We start from the raw sequence: 19,950 nt of genomic DNA, 5'->3' as shown, positions 1-19,950 counted from the left end.
GTACTGTCCACGTAGTATATAGCATCCATGTAGTATATAGTACTGCCCACGTAGTATATAGCAGCCATGTAGTATACAGTACTGTCCACGTAGTATATAGCAGCCATGTAGTATATAGTACTGCCCACGTAGTATATAGCAGCCATGTAGTATATAGTACTACCCACGTAGTATATAGCAGCCATGTAGTATATAGTACTACCCACGTAGTATATAGCAGCCATGTAGTATATAGTACTACCCACGTAGTATATAGCAGCCATGTAGTATATAGTACTACCCACGTAGTATATAGCAGCCATGTAGTATATAGTACTGCTCACGTAGTATATAGCAGCCATGTAGTATATAGTACTGTCAACGTAGTATATAGCAGCCATGTAGTATATAGTATTGCCCACGTAGTATATAGCAGCCATGTAGTATATAGTACTACCCACGTAGTATATAGCAGCCATGTAGTATATAGTACTGCCCACGTAGTATATAGCAGCCATGTAGTATATAGTACTGCCCACGTAGTATATAGCAGCCATGTAGTATATAGTACTGCCCACGTAGTATATAGCGGCCATGTAGTATATAGTACTGCCCACGTAGTATATAGCAGCCATGTAGTATATAGTACTGTCCACGTAGTATATAGCAGCCATGTAGTATATAGTACTGCCCACGTAGTATATAGCAGCCATGTAGTATATAGTACTACCCACGTAGTATATAGCAACCATGTAATATATAGTACTGCCCACGTAGTATATAGCAGCCATGTAGTATATAGTACTGCCCACGTAGTATATAGCAGCCATGTAGTATATAGTACTGCCCACGTAGTATATAGCAGCCATGTAGTATATAGTACTGCCCACGTAGTATATAGCAGCCATGTAGTATATAGTACTGTCCACGTAGTATATAGCAGCCATGTAGTATATAGTACTGCCCACGTAGTATATAGCAGCCATGTAGTATATAGAAGGAAAAAAAAAAAATGGAGAGAAACCAGCTCACCTACTAGGCATTTGTTGTGGGGGAAGCCCGGATGCCGTGCAGTCTTCACGTGAAACAATAGAACAAAATAGAAGAGAAAATCCAGCTTCCAAAAATATCCAATTTATTAAAGTTAAAATCCAAGGTCCAAAAACATGGTTCACAGGAGAGGAGATAGCAGCATGCTACGCGTTTCGAACACTAGGTTCTTTTTCAAAGCTGCCTACTATGCACCAGAATGAGGTTTAAATAGCAACTGTGACCAATCACAGTGAATTAATCCACACCTGATACATCAGTAATTATATACAATAAAAACGCAATAATATTGCAAAAGAGAAAAACAAAGAAAATATATAATACAGACATATAAAAAACATATAATATAACTAAACAGCATTGATCTCTCAGTAATGAAACATGATTTCCTTGCGAGCATTTAAACCCATGGGATAGCAAGTGTTAAGGCAAAACATCCAGTAGGCTTCACGCGTCATTAAGCGTCTTTTCAGATCTCCTCCTCTGGCTGTTATCAGAAGCTTTTCAATGCCGACAACCCGAAGGAATGCAGTATCTCTTTGATGACTGATAATAAAATGCTTAGAGGCGTGAGACATAGAGCGATTATTATTAGTAGAAACAACAATGTCAGTGATATGTTCAGAAATACGCGTCTTTAACATGCGAGTAGTGCAACCTATATAACTTAAATTACATTTAATGCATGTTATCATATAAACTACATTCTTACTATTGCAGTTAATAAATTGCTGAGTTTTGTGTTCTTGTCTGTTACTACTATCAGTAAAGGAATGCATAACAATGGAATGCACACATGTGCGACATTTAGAAGCACCACAATGATAAAAGCCTTTATGATGTAACCATGTGTGGGAGACCTTGCTAGATTTAAATAGGCTGGGTGAAAGAGTATCAGACAAAGTGGTAGCCTTTTTTGCAATCACCTGACAGCCTGAAGACAGAATTTTGGAGAGAATCTCATCCTCATAAAGAATAGGAATGTTTTTCAAAATAAGAGATTTGATGTTATTGTATTGAGGACTGTATTTAATGGAGCAGAAATTTTTTTGGTTTTGATGCAATTTACTCTTATTTTTAGATAACAGCATGTCACTGCGTTTTTTATGTTGTACTATATTTTTGGCTCTATCCAGAGACCAATTAGAGTAGCCTCTTTTTTCTAATTTTTTACAACACAAATCAGTCTCTTGCTTTAAAATGCTAGCATCACTACAATTTCTGGTTATTCTAGTCAGCTCACCCACTGGTATAGACTTTATTGTATGTCCAGGATGACTGCTGGACGCATGTAAAATACTATTACCAGATAAAGGTTTATGAAATGTGGAAGTGGCAATACCAGAGCCAACAGTACTATGCAGCATCAAGTCCAAAAAGGAAATCATGTGTGAATTATGGCTGCATGTAAAACAAAGATTAAATTCATTAGAATTGAGATAACTGAGGAACTCCGGTATGGTAGATTCATCGCCACTCCATATGAGGAGCAAATCATCGATATATCTACCATACCAGAATATGTCCATCAAAAATGGATTACGATCCGAATAAAGAAATAATTCCTCCCAATATGACATTACCAAATTAGCAACGGATGGTGAATGTTTGCCTCCCATAGAAACTCCTTTACATTGGAGAAAAAACTGCTGATCAAAGAAAAAATAATTGTGAGTCATTAAAAAAACAATAACCTGCAAGATATAATTGCACAAATCAATGGTGTAATTACTGTACTTATGCAAATGAAATTCAAGTGCTTGAATAACAATATTTTGTGGAATGCAGGTGTACAGAGAGATGACATCACAACTTATCCATTGAAATCCATCACACCATACAATATTAGAGAGCTGATGTAAAACATCTCTCGAATCTCTCAAGAATCCTGGAACTCTCGTAACCAATGGCTGTAAGAGGGAATCTACCCATTGACTAAGATGTTCTGTTAGAGAGCCCATCCCTGATAATATAGGGCGCATTGGTGGAGGTGTAACACCTTTATGTACCTTGGGTAAGCCATATATTGTAGGTATAATGGGGCAATCAACCTTTAGGTATTCAGCATGTGTTCTAGTAAGAACACCCAGAGCTGCACCATCATCAATCAAACTGAACAATTCCTTTTTGTAAGAAGATGTAGGATCTGAGAGTAATTTTCTATACGTGGTGCTGTCATTTAGGAGATCATTCATTTGTTCTTTGTAGACCAATGTGTCCATCACCACAATTAGGCCACCTTTGTCTGCCTTTTTTATAGTGATCTCGTCCATTTTTTTAATTTCATGGAGAGCTCTGCGCTGCTTCCAATTTAAATTACCTTTGTGAGTTTCTTGCTGGACATATGTATCCAAAGATCTTAAATCTCGTTCCATGACAGCCTGGAATCTGTCCATGCAGTCTACCCTCGAATGAATGGGGTAGAATGATGGATTTTTTGTTATGAATTGATCAGCTTGATTTACATCGCGATTCAAAGATACATTAGAACCATTCAATTCATTCAAGTTCATCAAAAGACATTGTTCATTAAATGTGAGATCACAGAATTCATTTATAACAACAGAAGTGTCCGCAGTGACAGTTGATTCCTGTTTAAAAAAATGTCTTTTAACTGTCAAATTGCGAATAAATCTATTAATGTCCATCAATGTATGAAATAAATCAAATCGTTGATCCGGTGCATATTTAAGTCCCAAAGACAACACTTGCAATTGTTCAACTGAAAGATCACAGCTGGAAATATTTAAAATATTAGAAAAATCACCTGAAAAAGATGTTACTTTCTGTTGCGGGTAGCCATGCGGAAGTTTCCTGCGGTGTTTACGGCCCCCGCGCCTCTTGCGTTTTTTGAATTAATTCTTCTTGGTCTACGGTAGTAAGTGTTGATGTTGTCCATACTTTGATTGATGTTTGCGTCACCACCAGTTTCAATAGACCCATTATCCATAGAATCCATGTCTGAGGAACTGAAAGAGACTCGGCGCTCAGATGTATCAGAGGAATTAGTACGTTTCAGGATAGGGCGAGGGCTTTTATATGCTTTCTGCCACCTGCCCCATTCATATACCTGATTATTTTGATAGTCACTTAAGTCACGTTGAAATTTATTTTTCTTGCGGCTCATAATTAAATCCTCTGATTTCAATAGAGACGTTTTAATATTTTTTAATTCCTCATTATATTTATTGATATCTTTCTTTTCAAGACTAGTTTTAATGTCATTAATTTCTGACTGAATGTTTTTCAGCTTAATGTCCTCATATTTCATAATTAATTGCATTAATTTAGTCGAGCAATTACTTAGGATCATATTCCATTCATCCACAAACTGCTGTGAATATATGGTGGTGGGAATTTTTTTAATGCGCAATCCTCTTGGGATCATGTCTTTTTGCACATAATTGTCCAATGTAGTAAAATCCCACCACACTTTCATTTCATTTATCATGAGTTTTTCCAGTTTGTTAACGTCTGTGCTGAAGAGGTCTGACTCAGACCTATCAGTTGTGGAAGAAAGATCCATTGAAAACAGCTGAGCAGCCTTACGAGCTCTTTCTGGACTTTCATTCATTTTAAAAATATATATCAAAAAACCCACAAACAAAAAGGAAGAAAAAATTGAATGCCTTTAGAGCACAAACGTATTTAGACAAAGCTAGCACTTGTATATACAGGCTCTAGGTGTGCACGGTTTCAAAACTGGACTAACACAAAAGGAAAAAAAAAAAAATGGAGAGAAACCAGCTCACCTACTAGGCATTTGTTGTGGGGGAAGCCCGGATGCCGTGCAGTCTTCACGTGAAACAATAGAACAAAATAGAAGAGAAAATCCAGCTTCCAAAAATATCCAATTTATTAAAGTTAAAATCCAAGGTCCAAAAACATGGTTCACAGGAGAGGAGATAGCAGCATGCTACGCGTTTCGAACACTAGGTTCTTTTTCAAAGCTGCCTACTATGCACCAGAATGAGGTTTAAATAGCAACTGTGACCAATCACAGTGAATTAATCCACACCTGATACATCAGTAATTATATACAATAAAAACGCAATAATATTGCAAAAGAGAAAAACAAAGAAAATATATAATACAGACATATAAAAAACATATAATATAACTAAACAGCATTCCCACCACCATATATTCACAGCAGTTTGTGGATGAATGGAATATGATCCTAAGTAATTGCTCGACTAAATTAATGCAATTAATTATGAAATATGAGGACATTAAGCTGAAAAACATTCAGTCAGAAATTAATGACATTAAAACTAGTCTTGAAAAGAAAGATATCAATAAATATAATGAGGAATTAAAAAATATTAAAACGTCTCTATTGAAATCAGAGGATTTAATTATGAGCCGCAAGAAAAATAAATTTCAACGTGACTTAAGTGACTATCAAAATAATCAGGTATATGAATGGGGCAGGTGGCAGAAAGCATATAAAAGCCCTCGCCCTATCCTGAAACGTACTAATTCCTCTGATACATCTGAGCGCCGAGTCTCTTTCAGTTCCTCAGACATGGATTCTATGGATAATGGGTCTATTGAAACTGGTGGTGACGCAAACATCAATCAAAGTATGGACAACATCAACACTTACTACCGTAGACCAAGAAGAATTAATTCAAAAAACGCAAGAGGCGCGGGGGCCTTTCCATGTGGAGATTGCAACATCTGCCAGTATATGCATCCAGTCAGGGACTGTTTCTGCAATCCTACTGACGGCATTAAGCATGGACTAAGGTCATACATAAATTGTAAGACCACGAATGTGATATATGCAATTGTTTGCCCATGCCCACTCATTTATGTGGGACAAACATCTCAAGAGCTGCGCCGCCGTATGCAGAAACATCTTTCCACCATCAGTACTGCGATGGCGGATGCCCGTAGGGAGAAGCCTCTTACTTCAGTGGCTTCTCACTTTCTAGCACACCACACAGGTAGGCATACGGGCATTAGGTTTGTGGGTCTTGAACATATTAGGAGTTCGGGCAGAGGGGAATCCCTCGAACGAAAACTTTTACAAGCTGAGGCCCGCTGGATTTTTTTACTACACTCCACTGCACCTCGAGGTATTAATGAGGATCTCCTCTTCACGGGCTTTCTAGGCTAAACAACCCTGTTACCATATGTTTTTATGTCCCCTTTTAGATCGATCTGGCATTACTTGGTCATCTATGTGCCTTTTTGACAATTCACAGCAGTTCTGAATTTGGGATTCAAGCATGATTGAGTTTTCATCACATGTTTTAACATCTATCTCTGCCAGCATTGAGAGGGGACTGACTGTGAGGAAGAATCTCGGAATATTTGGACATTATCATAACGCCGATAAATTGCGAATGGATAGATCAACTGGACCACGCATTACCATACGATGTGGCCTCTATATACGATCTTCAACATCTTTCTTCTCCAATTCGGCAAGTGGGCCAGTTGGGATTTTGAAAATATGGACTAAGCATCGGGGTCCGTACGTTGCAAATGGAGGCATTTATTGGTCTATATATGTATGCTTTATGTAGGGTCTCAGCAGCCAGGGGACATACTTTCACTTCATTGGATTTTATATTGATGTATGTGTATTATAAGTGGTATAGAATTGTCTTTCTGATTTCAATCATCTCTACTATTTGTAGCTCTATTGTTGGAACCCTGTAAGGTAGTCTTCGTTTTACAATTATCGTACTGTTACAAGATCGCGGCCTTTTTTCCTTTACAGTGGCACTCTTGCTACAAATGTCGGTCTATTCATTGTCTCTATTGATCATCACTATTTGTTCTCTGGTATCATCTATGGTCCATAAGCCCTGTTGTTGTTGGGTTAATACCTGTATGTTATAGCCTGAGTCCATTTGCTTAGCATCTGGAGCTGTGAAACTGCCTCCTGGATTTGCTTCCTTTATGGCTCTGTTTGGGTGAGTATATTTTCTACCACCACCTCTCTTTCTTTATATATTCCTTTGTTCATTGAACCTTTTGGGTTCAGTTATTTTCAATAAATATATGGTCCAGTGGGTATGGTGGTTGTGTGTTTTTTTGTTTATTTATGTTGTCTCATTTTTTGGTTTACTTTATTCATATATATAGTATTATCCCAATATTTGTCTTTTTATTTTTACTTATTTTTCTCTGTTTGTTTGTGTGTCATACTCCTTTGGTGTCCTTCTATGTTGTCTATGTCTGTTCGTTGCTCTCTTGTACTCATTTAGGTTCCCCTGCAGTGACTGTGAGTGGGGTACATCCCTTTTCTATATCTTTTATGTGATACTCATGTCCCCGTACTCTGGGTGGTTCCTTTACTGTGCACAATGCGCTGCGCTGGAGATCTTCAGCGCACGCGCATTGTGCAGGTTTGGCAGAGACGTCTGCCATGTATACGCTTCCGCCCTCACCGAGCGTCATTTCCGGTTCCGGTTTCCGGCGTTCCTTATCCAATTCCGGCCATTATCATAAGGTATATAAACTGATTCTGATGATCGTCTGGCACCCTTCCCCTGACGAAGCCGTCCTTGTAACGGCGATACGCGTGGGGTCTCTCCCCGCTCCGATCCTTGCCTCCCTGTGCAGTGTACTCCTGGCGGTTTTGCTTGGTTTGCTCCATATGGCTGGACCTAGGACCTTCACATATACTGTGGGTATGTGGCCACTGTAGCCCCATACATATGGCACTTGATGTATTTGCCTTCTTCTTTGGCACCTTGCTCTTTGATTGCCATCTGGCACAAGCTGTTCAGGGCTACTTTATTACGTGCTGGCATACAGGTGTTTATTATTTCTGCCAACTTTTTGTCCATATTCTTTGACAGGGTCCGTGTTCTTATCTGAACATTCACTATATATATTTTTCTTCCGCTCAGGGTACCTTGCATTTATTTAGGAGGCATAGACATACAGGGCCATCTCTATACGTTATACCTGTGTTATACCTAGTGTATGTTTTCTATATTGATGTACTATTTTGACATGTATATTGCTTAGGTATATGATACTTCACTTTGCATCATTTATAGGGTACATACCCCTGTTGGGCTACTGTAACATTTATGGATGATTGCGGGGACTTTTGGTGTGTTCACTTGTTTTTAATGTTTTTATCTTTGCGTCAATAAAGTTTGCCTTTTTATATTAATCAATACTTATTGTGGTGTGCAGTACTGTATAGTGGTTCTTCTTTTTTCTTGTTTTCTCATATTGAAACTGGTGGTGATGCAAACATCAATCAAAGTATGGACAACATCAACACTTACTACCGTAGACCAAGAAGAATTAATTCAAAAAACGCAAGAGGCGCGGGGGCCGTAAACACCGCAGGAAACTTCCGCATGGCTACCCGCAACAGAAAGTAACATCTTTTTCAGGTGATTTTTCTAATATTTTAAATATTTCCAGCTGTGATCTTTCAGTTGAACAATTGCAAGTGTTGTCTTTGGGACTTAAATATGCACCGGATCAACGATTTGATTTATTTCATACATTGATGGACATTAATAGATTTATTCGCAATTTGACAGTTAAAAGACATTTTTTTAAACAGGAATCAACTGTCACTGCGGACACTTCTGTTGTTATAAATGAATTCTGTGATCTCACATTTAATGAACAATGTCTTTTGATGAACTTGAATGAATTGAATGGTTCTAATGTATCTTTGAATCGCGATGTAAATCAAGCTGATCAATTCATAACAAAAAATCCATCATTCTACCCCATTCATTCGAGGGTAGACTGCATGGACAGATTCCAGGCTGTCATGGAACGAGATTTAAGATCTTTGGATACATATGTCCAGCAAGAAACTCACAAAGGTAATTTAAATTGGAAGCAGCGCAGAGCTCTCCATGAAATTAAAAAAATGGACGAGATCACTATAAAAAAGGCAGACAAAGGTGGCCTAATTGTGGTGATGGACACATTGGTCTACAAAGAACAAATGAATGATCTCCTAAATGACAGCACCACGTATAGAAAATTACTCTCAGATCCTACATCTTCTTACAAAAAGGAATTGTTCAGTTTGATTGATGATGGTGCAGCTCTGGGTGTTCTTACTAGAACACATGCTGAATACCTAAAGGTTGATTGCCCCATTATACCTACAATATATGGCTTACCCAAGGTACATAAAGGTGTTACACCTCCACCAATGCGCCCTATATTATCAGGGATGGGCTCTCTAACAGAACATCTTAGTCAATGGGTAGATTCCCTCTTACAGCCATTGGTTACGAGAGTTCCAGGATTCTTGAGAGATTCGAGAGATGTTTTACATCAGCTCTCTAATATTGTATGGTGTGATGGATTTCAATGGATAAGTTGTGATGTCATCTCTCTGTACACCTGCATTCCACAAAATATTGTTATTCAAGCACTTGAATTTCATTTGCATAAGTACAGTAATTACACCATTGATTTGTGCAATTATATCTTGCAGGTTATTGTTTTTTTAATGACTCACAATTATTTTTTCTTTGATCAGCAGTTTTTTCTCCAATGTAAAGGAGTTTCTATGGGAGGCAAACATTCACCATCCGTTGCTAATTTGGTAATGTCATATTGGGAGGAATTATTTCTTTATTCGGATCGTAATCCATTTTTGATGGACATATTCTGGTATGGTAGATATATCGATGATTTGCTCCTCATATGGAGTGGCGATGAATCTACCATACCGGAGTTCCTCAGTTATCTCAATTCTAATGAATTTAATCTTTGTTTTACATGCAGCCATAATTCACACATGATTTCCTTTTTGGACTTGATGCTGCATAGTACTGTTGGCTCTGGTATTGCCACTTCCACATTTCATAAACCTTTATCTGGTAATAGTATTTTACATGCGTCCAGTAGTCATCCTGGACATACAATAAAGTCTATACCAGTGGGTGAGCTGACTAGAATAACCAGAAATTGTAGTGATGCTAGCATTTTAAAGCAAGAGACTGATTTGTGTTGTAAAAAATTAGAAAAAAGAGGCTACTCTAATTGGTCTCTGGATAGAGCCAAAAATATAGTACAACATAAAAAACGCAGTGACATGCTGTTATCTAAAAATAAGAGTAAATTGCATCAAAACCAAAAAAATTTCTGCTCCATTAAATACAGTCCTCAATACAATAACATCAAATCTCTTATTTTGAAAAACATTCCTATTCTTTATGAGGATGAGATTCTCTCCAAAATTCTGTCTTCAGGCTGTCAGGTGATTGCAAAAAAGGCTACCACTTTGTCTGATATTCTTTCACCCAGCCTATTTAAATCTAGCAAGGTCTCCCACACATGGTTACATCATAAAGGCTTTTATCATTGTGGTGCTTCTAAATGTCGCACATGTGTGCATTCCATTGTTATGCATTCCTTTACTGATAGTAGTAACAGACAAGAACACAAAATTCAGCAATTTATTAACTGCAATAGTAAGAATGTAGTTTATATGATAACATGCATTAAATGTAATTTAAGTTATATAGGTTGCACTACTCGCATGTTAAAGACGCGTATTTCTGAACATATCACTGACATTGTTGTTTCTACTAATAATAATCGCTCTATGTCTCACGCCTCTAAGCATTTTATTATCAGTCATCAAAGAGATACTGCATTCCTTCGGGTTGTCGGCATTGAAAAGCTTCTGATAACAGCCAGAGGAGGAGATCTGAAAAGACGCTTAATGACGCGTGAAGCCTACTGGATGTTTTGCCTTAACACTTGCTATCCCATGGGTTTAAATGCTCGCAAGGAAATCATGTTTCATTACTGAGAGATCAATGCTGTTTAGTTATATTATATGTTTTTTATATGTCTGTATTATATATTTTCTTTGTTTTTCTCTTTTGCAATATTATTGCGTTTTTATTGTATATAATTACTGATGTATCAGGTGTGGATTAATTCACTGTGATTGGTCACAGTTGCTATTTAAACCTCATTCTGGTGCATAGTAGGCAGCTTTGAAAAAGAACCTAGTGTTCGAAACACGTAGCATGCTGCTATCTCCTCTCCTGTGAACCATGTTTTTGGACCTTGGATTTTAACTTTAATAAATTGGATATTTTTGGAAGCTGGATTTTCTCTTCTATTTTGTTCTATTGTTTCACGTGAAGACTGCACGGCATCCGGGCTTCCCCCACAACAAATGCCTAGTAGGTGAGCTGGTTTCTCTCCATTTTTTTTTTTTTCCTTTTGTGTTAGTCCAGTTTTGAAACCGTGCACACCTAGAGCCTGTATATACAAGTGCTAGCTTTGTCTAAATACGTTTGTGCTCTAAAGGCATTCAATTTTTTCTTCCTTTTTGTTTGTGGGTTTTTTGATATATATTTTTAAAATGAATGAAAGTCCAGAAAGAGCTCGTAAGGCTGCTCAGCTGTTTTCAATGGATCTTTCTTCCACAACTGATAGGTCTGAGTCAGACCTCTTCAGCACAGACGTTAACAAACTGGAAAAACTCATGATAAATGAAATGAAAGTGTGGTGGGATTTTACTACATTGGACAATTATGTGCAAAAAGACATGATCCCAAGAGGATTGCGCATTAAAAAAATTCCCACCACCATATATTCACAGCAGTTTGTGGATGAATGGAATATGATCCTAAGTAATTGCTCGACTAAATTAATGCAATTAATTATGAAATATGAGGACATTAAGCTGAAAAACATTCAGTCAGAAATTAATGACATTAAAACTAGTCTTGAAAAGAAAGATATCAATAAATATAATGAGGAATTAAAAAATATTAAAACGTCTCTATTGAAATCAGAGGATTTAATTATGAGCCGCAAGAAAAATAAATTTCAACGTGACTTAAGTGACTATCAAAATAATCAGGTATATGAATGGGGCAGGTGGCAGAAAGCATATAAAAGCCCTCGCCCTATCCTGAAACGTACTAATTCCTCTGATACATCTGAGCGCCGAGTCTCTTTCAGTTCCTCAGACATGGATTCTATGGATAATGGGTCTATTGAAACTGGTGGTGACGCAAACATCAATCAAAGTATGGACAACATCAACACTTACTACCGTAGACCAAGAAGAATTAATTCAAAAAACGCAAGAGGCGCGGGGGCCGTAAACACCGCAGGAAACTTCCGCATGGCTACCCGCAACAGAAAGTAACATCTTTTTCAGGTGATTTTTCTAATATTTTAAATATTTCCAGCTGTGATCTTTCAGTTGAACAATTGCAAGTGTTGTCTTTGGGACTTAAATATGCACCGGATCAACGATTTGATTTATTTCATACATTGATGGACATTAATAGATTTATTCGCAATTTGACAGTTAAAAGACATTTTTTTAAACAGGAATCAACTGTCACTGCGGACACTTCTGTTGTTATAAATGAATTCTGTGATCTCACATTTAATGAACAATGTCTTTTGATGAACTTGAATGAATTGAATGGTTCTAATGTATCTTTGAATCGCGATGTAAATCAAGCTGATCAATTCATAACAAAAAATCCATCATTCTACCCCATTCATTCGAGGGTAGACTGCATGGACAGATTCCAGGCTGTCATGGAACGAGATTTAAGATCTTTGGATACATATGTCCAGCAAGAAACTCACAAAGGTAATTTAAATTGGAAGCAGCGCAGAGCTCTCCATGAAATTAAAAAAATGGACGAGATCACTATAAAAAAGGCAGACAAAGGTGGCCTAATTGTGGTGATGGACACATTGGTCTACAAAGAACAAATGAATGATCTCCTAAATGACAGCACCACGTATAGAAAATTACTCTCAGATCCTACATCTTCTTACAAAAAGGAATTGTTCAGTTTGATTGATGATGGTGCAGCTCTGGGTGTTCTTACTAGAACACATGCTGAATACCTAAAGGTTGATTGCCCCATTATACCTACAATATATGGCTTACCCAAGGTACATAAAGGTGTTACACCTCCACCAATGCGCCCTATATTATCAGGGATGGGCTCTCTAACAGAACATCTTAGTCAATGGGTAGATTCCCTCTTACAGCCATTGGTTACGAGAGTTCCAGGATTCTTGAGAGATTCGAGAGATGTTTTACATCAGCTCTCTAATATTGTATGGTGTGATGGATTTCAATGGATAAGTTGTGATGTCATCTCTCTGTACACCTGCATTCCACAAAATATTGTTATTCAAGCACTTGAATTTCATTTGCATAAGTACAGTAATTACACCATTGATTTGTGCAATTATATCTTGCAGGTTATTGTTTTTTTTAATGACTCACAATTATTTTTTCTTTGATCAGCAGTTTTTTCTCCAATGTAAAGGAGTTTCTATGGGAGGCAAACATTCACCATCCGTTGCTAATTTGGTAATGTCATATTGGGAGGAATTATTTCTTTATTCGGATCGTAATCCATTTTTGATGGACATATTCTGGTATGGTAGATATATCGATGATTTGCTCCTCATATGGAGTGGCGATGAATCTACCATACCGGAGTTCCTCAGTTATCTCAATTCTAATGAATTTAATCTTTGTTTTACATGCAGCCATAATTCACACATGATTTCCTTTTTGGACTTGATGCTGCATAGTACTGTTGGCTCTGGTATTGCCACTTCCACATTTCATAAACCTTTATCTGGTAATAGTATTTTACATGCGTCCAGCAGTCATCCTGGACATACAATAAAGTCTATACCAGTGGGTGAGCTGACTAGAATAACCAGAAATTGTAGTGATGCTAGCATTTTAAAGCAAGAGACTGATTTGTGTTGTAAAAAATTAGAAAAAAGAGGCTACTCTAATTGGTCTCTGGATAGAGCCAAAAATATAGTACAACATAAAAAACGCAGTGACATGCTGTTATCTAAAAATAAGAGTAAATTGCATCAAAACCAAAAAAATTTCTGCTCCATTAAATACAGTCCTCAATACAATAACATCAAATCTCTTATTTTGAAAAACATTCCTATTCTTTATGAGGATGAGATTCTCTCCAAAATTCTGTCTTCAGGCTGTCAGGTGATTGCAAAAAAGGCTACCACTTTGTCTGATACTCTTTCACCCAGCCTATTTAAATCTAGCAAGGTCTCCCACACATGGTTACATCATAAAGGCTTTTATCATTGTGGTGCTTCTAAATGTCGCACATGTGTGCATTCCATTGTTATGCATTCCTTTACTGATAGTAGTAACAGACAAGAACACAAAATTCAGCAATTTATTAACTGCAATAGTAAGAATGTAGTTTATATGATAACATGCATTAAATGTAATTTAAGTTATATAGGTTGCACTACTCGCATGTACGCGTATTTCTGAACATATCACTGACATTGTTGTTTCTACTAATAATAATCGCTCTATGTCTCACGCCTCTAAGCATTTTATTATCAGTCATCAAAGAGATACTGCATTCCTTCGGGTTGTCGGCATTGAAAAGCTTCTGATAACAGCCAGAGGAGGAGATCTGAAAAGACGCTTAATGACGCGTGAAGCCTACTGGATGTTTTGCCTTAACACTTGCTATCCCATGGGTTTAAATGCTCGCAAGGAAATCATGTTTCATTACTGAGAGATCAATGCTGTTTAGTTATATTATATGTTTTTTATATGTCTGTATTATATATTTTCTTTGTTTTTCTCTTTTGCAATATTATTGCGTTTTTATTGTATATAATTACTGATGTATCAGGTGTGGATTAATTCACTGTGATTGTTCACAGTTGCTATTTAAACCTCATTCTGGTGCATAGTAGGCAGCTTTGAAAAAGAACCTAGTGTTCGAAACGCGTAGCATGCTGCTATCTCCTCTCCTGTGAACCATGTTTTTGGACCTTGGATTTTAACTTTAATAAATTGGATATTTTTGGAAGCTGGATTTTCTCTTCTATTTTGTTCTATTGTTTCACGTGAAGACTGCACGGCATCCGGGCTTCCCCCACAACAAATGCCTAGTAGGTGAGCTGGTTTCTCTCCATTTTTTTTTTTTTTCCTTTTGTGTTAGTCCAGTTTTGAAACCGTGCACACCTAGAGCCTGTATATACAAGTGCTAGCTTTGTCTAAATACGTTTGTGCTCTAAAGGCATTCAATTTTTTCTTCCTTTTTGTTTGTGGGTTTTTTGATATATATTTTTAAAATGAATGAAAGTCCAGAAAGAGCTCGTAAGGCTGCTCAGCTGTTTTCAATGGATCTTTCTTCCACAACTGATAGGTCTGAGTCAGACCTCTTCAGCACAGACGTTAACAAACTGGAAAAACTCATGATAAATGAAATGAAAGTGTGGTGGGATTTTACTACATTGGACAATTATGTGCAAAAAGACATGATCCCAAGAGGATTGCGCATTAAAAAAATTCCCACCACCATATATTCACAGCAGTTTGTGGATGAATGGAATATGATCCTAAGTAATTGCTCGACTAAATTAATGCAATTAATTATGAAATATGAGGACATTAAGCTGAAAAACATTCAGTCAGAAATTAATGACATTAAAACTAGTCTTGAAAAGAAAGATATCAATAAATATAATGAGGAATTAAAAAATATTAAAACGTCTCTATTGAAATCAGAGGATTTAATTATGAGCCGCAAGAAAAATAAATTTCAACGTGACTTAAGTGACTATCAAAATAATCAGGTATATGAATGGGGCAGGTGGCAGAAAGCATATAAAAGCCCTCGCCCTATCCTGAAACGTACTAATTCCTCTGATACATCTGAGCGCCGAGTCTCTTTCAGTTCCTCAGACATGGATTCTATGGATAATGGGTCTATTGAAACTGGTGGTGACGCAAACATCAATCAAAGTATGGACAACATCAACACTTACTACCGTAGACCAAGAAGAATTAATTCAAAAAACGCAAGAGGCGCGGGGGCCGTAAACACCGCAGGAAACTTCCGCATGGCTACCCGCAACAGAAAGTAACATCTTTTTCAGGTGATTTTTCTAATATTTTAAATATTTCCAGCTCTGATCTTTCAGTTGAACAATTGCAAGTGTTGTCTTTGGGACTTAAATATGCACCGGATCAACGATTTGATTTATTTCATACATTGATGGACATTAATAGATTTATTCGCAATTTGACAGTTAAAAGACATTTTTTTAAACAGGAATCAACTGTCACTGCGGACACTTCTGTTGTTATAAATGAATTCTGTGATCTCACATTTAATGAACAATGTCTTTTGATGAACTTGAATGAATTGAATGGTTCTAATGTATCTTTGAATCGCGATGTAAATCAAGCTGATCAATTCATAACAAAAAATCCATCATTCTACCCCATTCATTCGAGGGTAGACTGCATGGACAGATTCCAGGCTGTCATGGAACGAGATTTAAGATCTTTGGATACATATGTCCAGCAAGAAACTCACAAAGGTAATTTAAATTGGAAGCAGCGCAGAGCTCTCCATGAAATTAAAAAAATGGACGAGATCACTATAAAAAAGGCAGACAAAGGTGGCCTAATTGTGGTGATGGACACATTGGTCTACAAAGAACAAATGAATGATCTCCTAAATGACAGCACCACGTATAGAAAATTACTCTCAGATCCTACATCTTCTTACAAAAAGGAATTGTTCAGTTTGATTGATGATGGTGCAGCTCTGGGTGTTCTTACTAGAACACATGCTGAATACCTAAAGGTTGATTGCCCCATTATACCTACAATATATGGCTTACCCAAGGTACATAAAGGTGTTACACCTCCACCAATGCGCCCTATATTATCAGGGATGGGCTCTCTAACAGAACATCTTAGTCAATGGGTAGATTCCCTCTTACAGCCATTGGTTACGAGAGTTCCAGGATTCTTGAGAGATTCGAGAGATGTTTTACATCAGCTCTCTAATATTGTATGGTGTGATGGATTTCAATGGATAAGTTGTGATGTCATCTCTCTGTACACCTGCATTCCACAAAATATTGTTATTCAAGCACTTGAATTTCATTTGCATAAGTACAGTAATTACACCATTGATTTGTGCAATTATATCTTGCAGGTTATTGTTTTTTTAATGACTCACAATTATTTTTTCTTTGATCAGCAGTTTTTTCTCCAATGTAAAGGAGTTTCTATGGGAGGCAAACATTCACCATCCGTTGCTAATTTGGTAATGTCATATTGGGAGGAATTATTTCTTTATTCGGATCGTAATCCATTTTTGATGGACATATTCTGGTATGGTAGATATATCGATGATTTGCTCCTCATATGGAGTGGCGATGAATCTACCATACCGGAGTTCCTCAGTTATCTCAATTCTAATGAATTTAATCTTTGTTTTACATGCAGCCATAATTCACACATGATTTCCTTTTTGGACTTGATGCTGCATAGTACTGTTGGCTCTGGTATTGCCACTTCCACATTTCATAAACCTTTATCTGGTAATAGTATTTTACATGCGTCCAGCAGTCATCCTGGACATACAATAAAGTCTATACCAGTGGGTGAGCTGACTAGAATAACCAGAAATTGTAGTGATGCTAGCATTTTAAAGCAAGAGACTGATTTGTGTTGTAAAAAATTAGAAAAAAGAGGCTACTCTAATTGGTCTCTGGATAGAGCCAAAAATATAGTACAACATAAAAAACGCAGTGACATGCTGTTATCTAAAAATAAGAGTAAATTGCATCAAAACCAAAAAAATTTCTGCTCCATTAAATACAGTCCTCAATACAATAACATCAAATCTCTTATTTTGAAAAACATTCCTATTCTTTATGAGGATGAGATTCTCTCCAAAATTCTGTCTTCAGGCTCTCAGGTGATTGCAAAAAAGGCTACCACTTTGTCTGATATTCTTTCACCCAGCCTATTTAAATCTAGCAAGGTCTCCCACACATGGTTACATCATAAAGGCTTTTATCATTGTGGTGCTTCTAAATGTCGCACATGTGTGCATTCCATTGTTATGCATTCCTTTACTGATAGTAGTAACAGACAAGAACACAAAACTCAGCAATTTATTAACTGCAATAGTAAGAATGTAGTTTATATGATAACATGCATTAAATGTAATTTAAGTTATATAGGTTGCACTACTCGCATGTTAAAGACGCGTATTTCTGAACATATCACTGACATTGTTGTTTCTACTAATAATAATCGCTCTATGTCTCACGCCTCTAAGCATTTTATTATCAGTCATCAAAGAGATACTGCATTCCTTCGGGTTGTCGGCATTGAAAAGCTTCTGATAACAGCCAGAGGAGGAGATCTGAAAAGACGCTTAATGACGCGTGAAGCCTACTGGATGTTTTGCCTTAACACTTGCTATCCCATGGGTTTAAATGCTCGCAAGGAAATCATGTTTCATTACTGAGAGATCAATGCTGTTTAGTTATATTATATGTTTTTTATATGTCTGTATTATATATTTTCTTTGTTTTTCTCTTTTGCAATATTATTGCGTTTTTATTGTATATAATTACTGATGTATCAGGTGTGGATTAATTCACTGTGATTGTTCACAGTTGCTATTTAAACCTCATTCTGGTGCATAGTAGGCAGCTTTGAAAAAGAACCTAGTGTTCGAAACGCGTAGCATGCTGCTATCTCCTCTCCTGTGAACCATGTTTTTGGACCTTGGATTTTAACTTTAATAAATTGGATATTTTTGGAAGCTGGATTTTCTCTTCTATTTTGTTATGTAGTATATAGTACTGCCCACGTAGTATATAGCAGCCATGTAGTATATAGTACTGCCCACGTAGTATATACAGTAGCAGTCATGTAGTATATAGTACTGCCCACGTAGTATATAGCAGCCATGTAGTATATAGTATTGCCCACGTAGTATAAAGCAGCCATGTAGTATATATTACTGTCCACGTAGTATATAGCAGCCATGTAGTATATAGTACTGCCCATGTAGTATATATCAGCCATGAAGTATATAGTACTGCCCATGTAGTATATAGTACTGTCCACGTAGTATATAGCAGCCATGTAGTATATAGTACTGTCCACGTAGTATATAGCAGCCATGTAGTTTATACTACTGCCCACGTAGTATATAGCAGCCATGTAGTATATAGTACTGCCCACGTAGTATATAGCAGCCATGTAGTATATAGTACTGCCCACGTAGTATATAGCAGCCATGTAGCCCACGCAGTATTTAGCAGTGTGGGCACATATCCCTGTTAAAAAAAAAAGAATTAAAATAAAAAATAGTTACATACTCACCCCCTGGGATCCAACGGCGCTGTGGCGATGGGCGCGCGGCTGCCGCCACCTTCCGTTCCCAGGATGCATTGCGAAATTACCCAGAAGACTTAGAGGTCTCGTGAGACCGCTAAGTCTTCTGGGTAATTTCACAATACATCGCTAGGAACGGAAGATGGCGGCAGGCGCGAGCGGCTCGGTGGAGCACGGAGGGTGAGCATAGCAGGTTTTTTGTTTTTTTTATTATTTTTAACATTACATTTTTTTTACTATTGATGCCGCACAGGCAGCATCAATAGTAAATAGTTGGGGACACACAGGGTTAATAGCAGCGGTAACGGAGTGTGTTACCCGTGGCATAACGCGGTCCGTTACCGCCGGCATTAACCCTATGTGAGCGGTGACTGGAGGGGAGTATACGGGCGCCGGGCAGTGATTGCGGGGAGGAAGGAGTGGCCATTTTCTTCCGGACTGTGCCCGTCGCTGATTGGTCGTGGCTGTTTTGCCGCGACCAATCAGTGACTTGGATTCCATGACAGACAGAGGCCGCGACCAATGAATATCCATGACAGACAGATGGACAGAAAGACGGAAGTGACCCTTAGACAATTATATAGTAGATGGAGAACTATGTGATGCCCATAATACTCTAAGGAGCAAAATATGGGGCACATTATACTGTATGGAGGACTATGTGGTGCCTATAATACTGTATATAGGACTATGTGGTGCTCATAATACTATATGGAAAGCTATGTGGTGCCCAT

At 37.5% G+C, this 19,950-nt stretch overlaps 3 protein-coding genes across 6 annotated transcripts; 2 read left to right on the top strand and 1 right to left on the bottom strand.

Annotated features, from left to right (window-relative positions):
• Positions 1-1,097: 1,097 nt before the first annotated feature.
• Positions 1,098-5,154, bottom strand: LOC138665535 (uncharacterized). Its single transcript, XM_069753117.1, has 2 exons — positions 3,797-5,154; positions 1,098-1,575 (listed from the first exon to the last, which is right to left on the bottom strand). The coding sequence occupies exon 1, from the start codon at positions 4,601-4,603 to the stop codon at positions 3,809-3,811; it is 795 nt and encodes a 264-aa protein (XP_069609218.1). The 5' UTR covers positions 4,604-5,154; the 3' UTR covers positions 1,098-1,575; positions 3,797-3,808.
• A 5,878-nt stretch (positions 5,155-11,032) lies between these two features.
• On the top strand, positions 11,033-14,867 carry LOC138665520 (uncharacterized). Of its 3 annotated transcripts, none has more exons than XM_069753086.1 (2): positions 11,033-12,172; positions 14,390-14,867. In XM_069753086.1, the coding sequence occupies exon 1, from the start codon at positions 11,366-11,368 to the stop codon at positions 12,158-12,160; it is 795 nt and encodes a 264-aa protein (XP_069609187.1). In that variant the 5' UTR covers positions 11,033-11,365; the 3' UTR covers positions 12,161-12,172; positions 14,390-14,867. The 3 variants fall into 3 exon arrangements, with proteins under 3 accessions (XP_069609187.1, XP_069609196.1, XP_069609205.1); XM_069753095.1 differs by lacking the exon at positions 14,390-14,867 and adding an exon at positions 13,295-14,126; XM_069753104.1 differs by lacking the exon at positions 14,390-14,867 and adding an exon at positions 13,292-14,126.
• A 120-nt stretch (positions 14,868-14,987) lies between these two features.
• LOC138665510 (uncharacterized) lies at positions 14,988-18,638 on the top strand. 2 transcript variants are annotated; one of them, XM_069753074.1, is made up of 2 exons: positions 14,988-15,939; positions 18,161-18,638. In XM_069753074.1, the coding sequence occupies exon 1, from the start codon at positions 15,133-15,135 to the stop codon at positions 15,925-15,927; it is 795 nt and encodes a 264-aa protein (XP_069609175.1). In that variant the 5' UTR covers positions 14,988-15,132; the 3' UTR covers positions 15,928-15,939; positions 18,161-18,638. The 2 variants fall into 2 exon arrangements, with proteins under 2 accessions (XP_069609175.1, XP_069609164.1); XM_069753063.1 differs by lacking the exon at positions 18,161-18,638 and adding an exon at positions 17,061-17,159.
• Positions 18,639-19,950: the final 1,312 nt, after the last annotated feature.

This window comes from Ranitomeya imitator, chromosome 1 (assembly GCF_032444005.1).
Source record: "Ranitomeya imitator isolate aRanImi1 chromosome 1, aRanImi1.pri, whole genome shotgun sequence".
In the NCBI taxonomy this organism is placed as follows: domain Eukaryota; kingdom Metazoa; phylum Chordata; class Amphibia; order Anura; family Dendrobatidae; genus Ranitomeya; species Ranitomeya imitator.
The sequence above is the reverse complement of the archived record's forward strand: the minus strand, read 5'-3'. Positions and strand labels throughout refer to the sequence as shown.

Excerpts from the sequence above, each read along its gene's own strand:
- LOC138665535 (XM_069753117.1), bottom strand. The coding sequence starts at position 4,603 with ATGAATGAAAGTCCAGAAAGAGCTCGTAAGGCTGCTCAGCTGTTTTCA.
- LOC138665520 (XM_069753086.1), top strand. The coding sequence starts at position 11,366 with ATGAATGAAAGTCCAGAAAGAGCTCGTAAGGCTGCTCAGCTGTTTTCA.
- LOC138665510 (XM_069753074.1), top strand. The coding sequence starts at position 15,133 with ATGAATGAAAGTCCAGAAAGAGCTCGTAAGGCTGCTCAGCTGTTTTCA.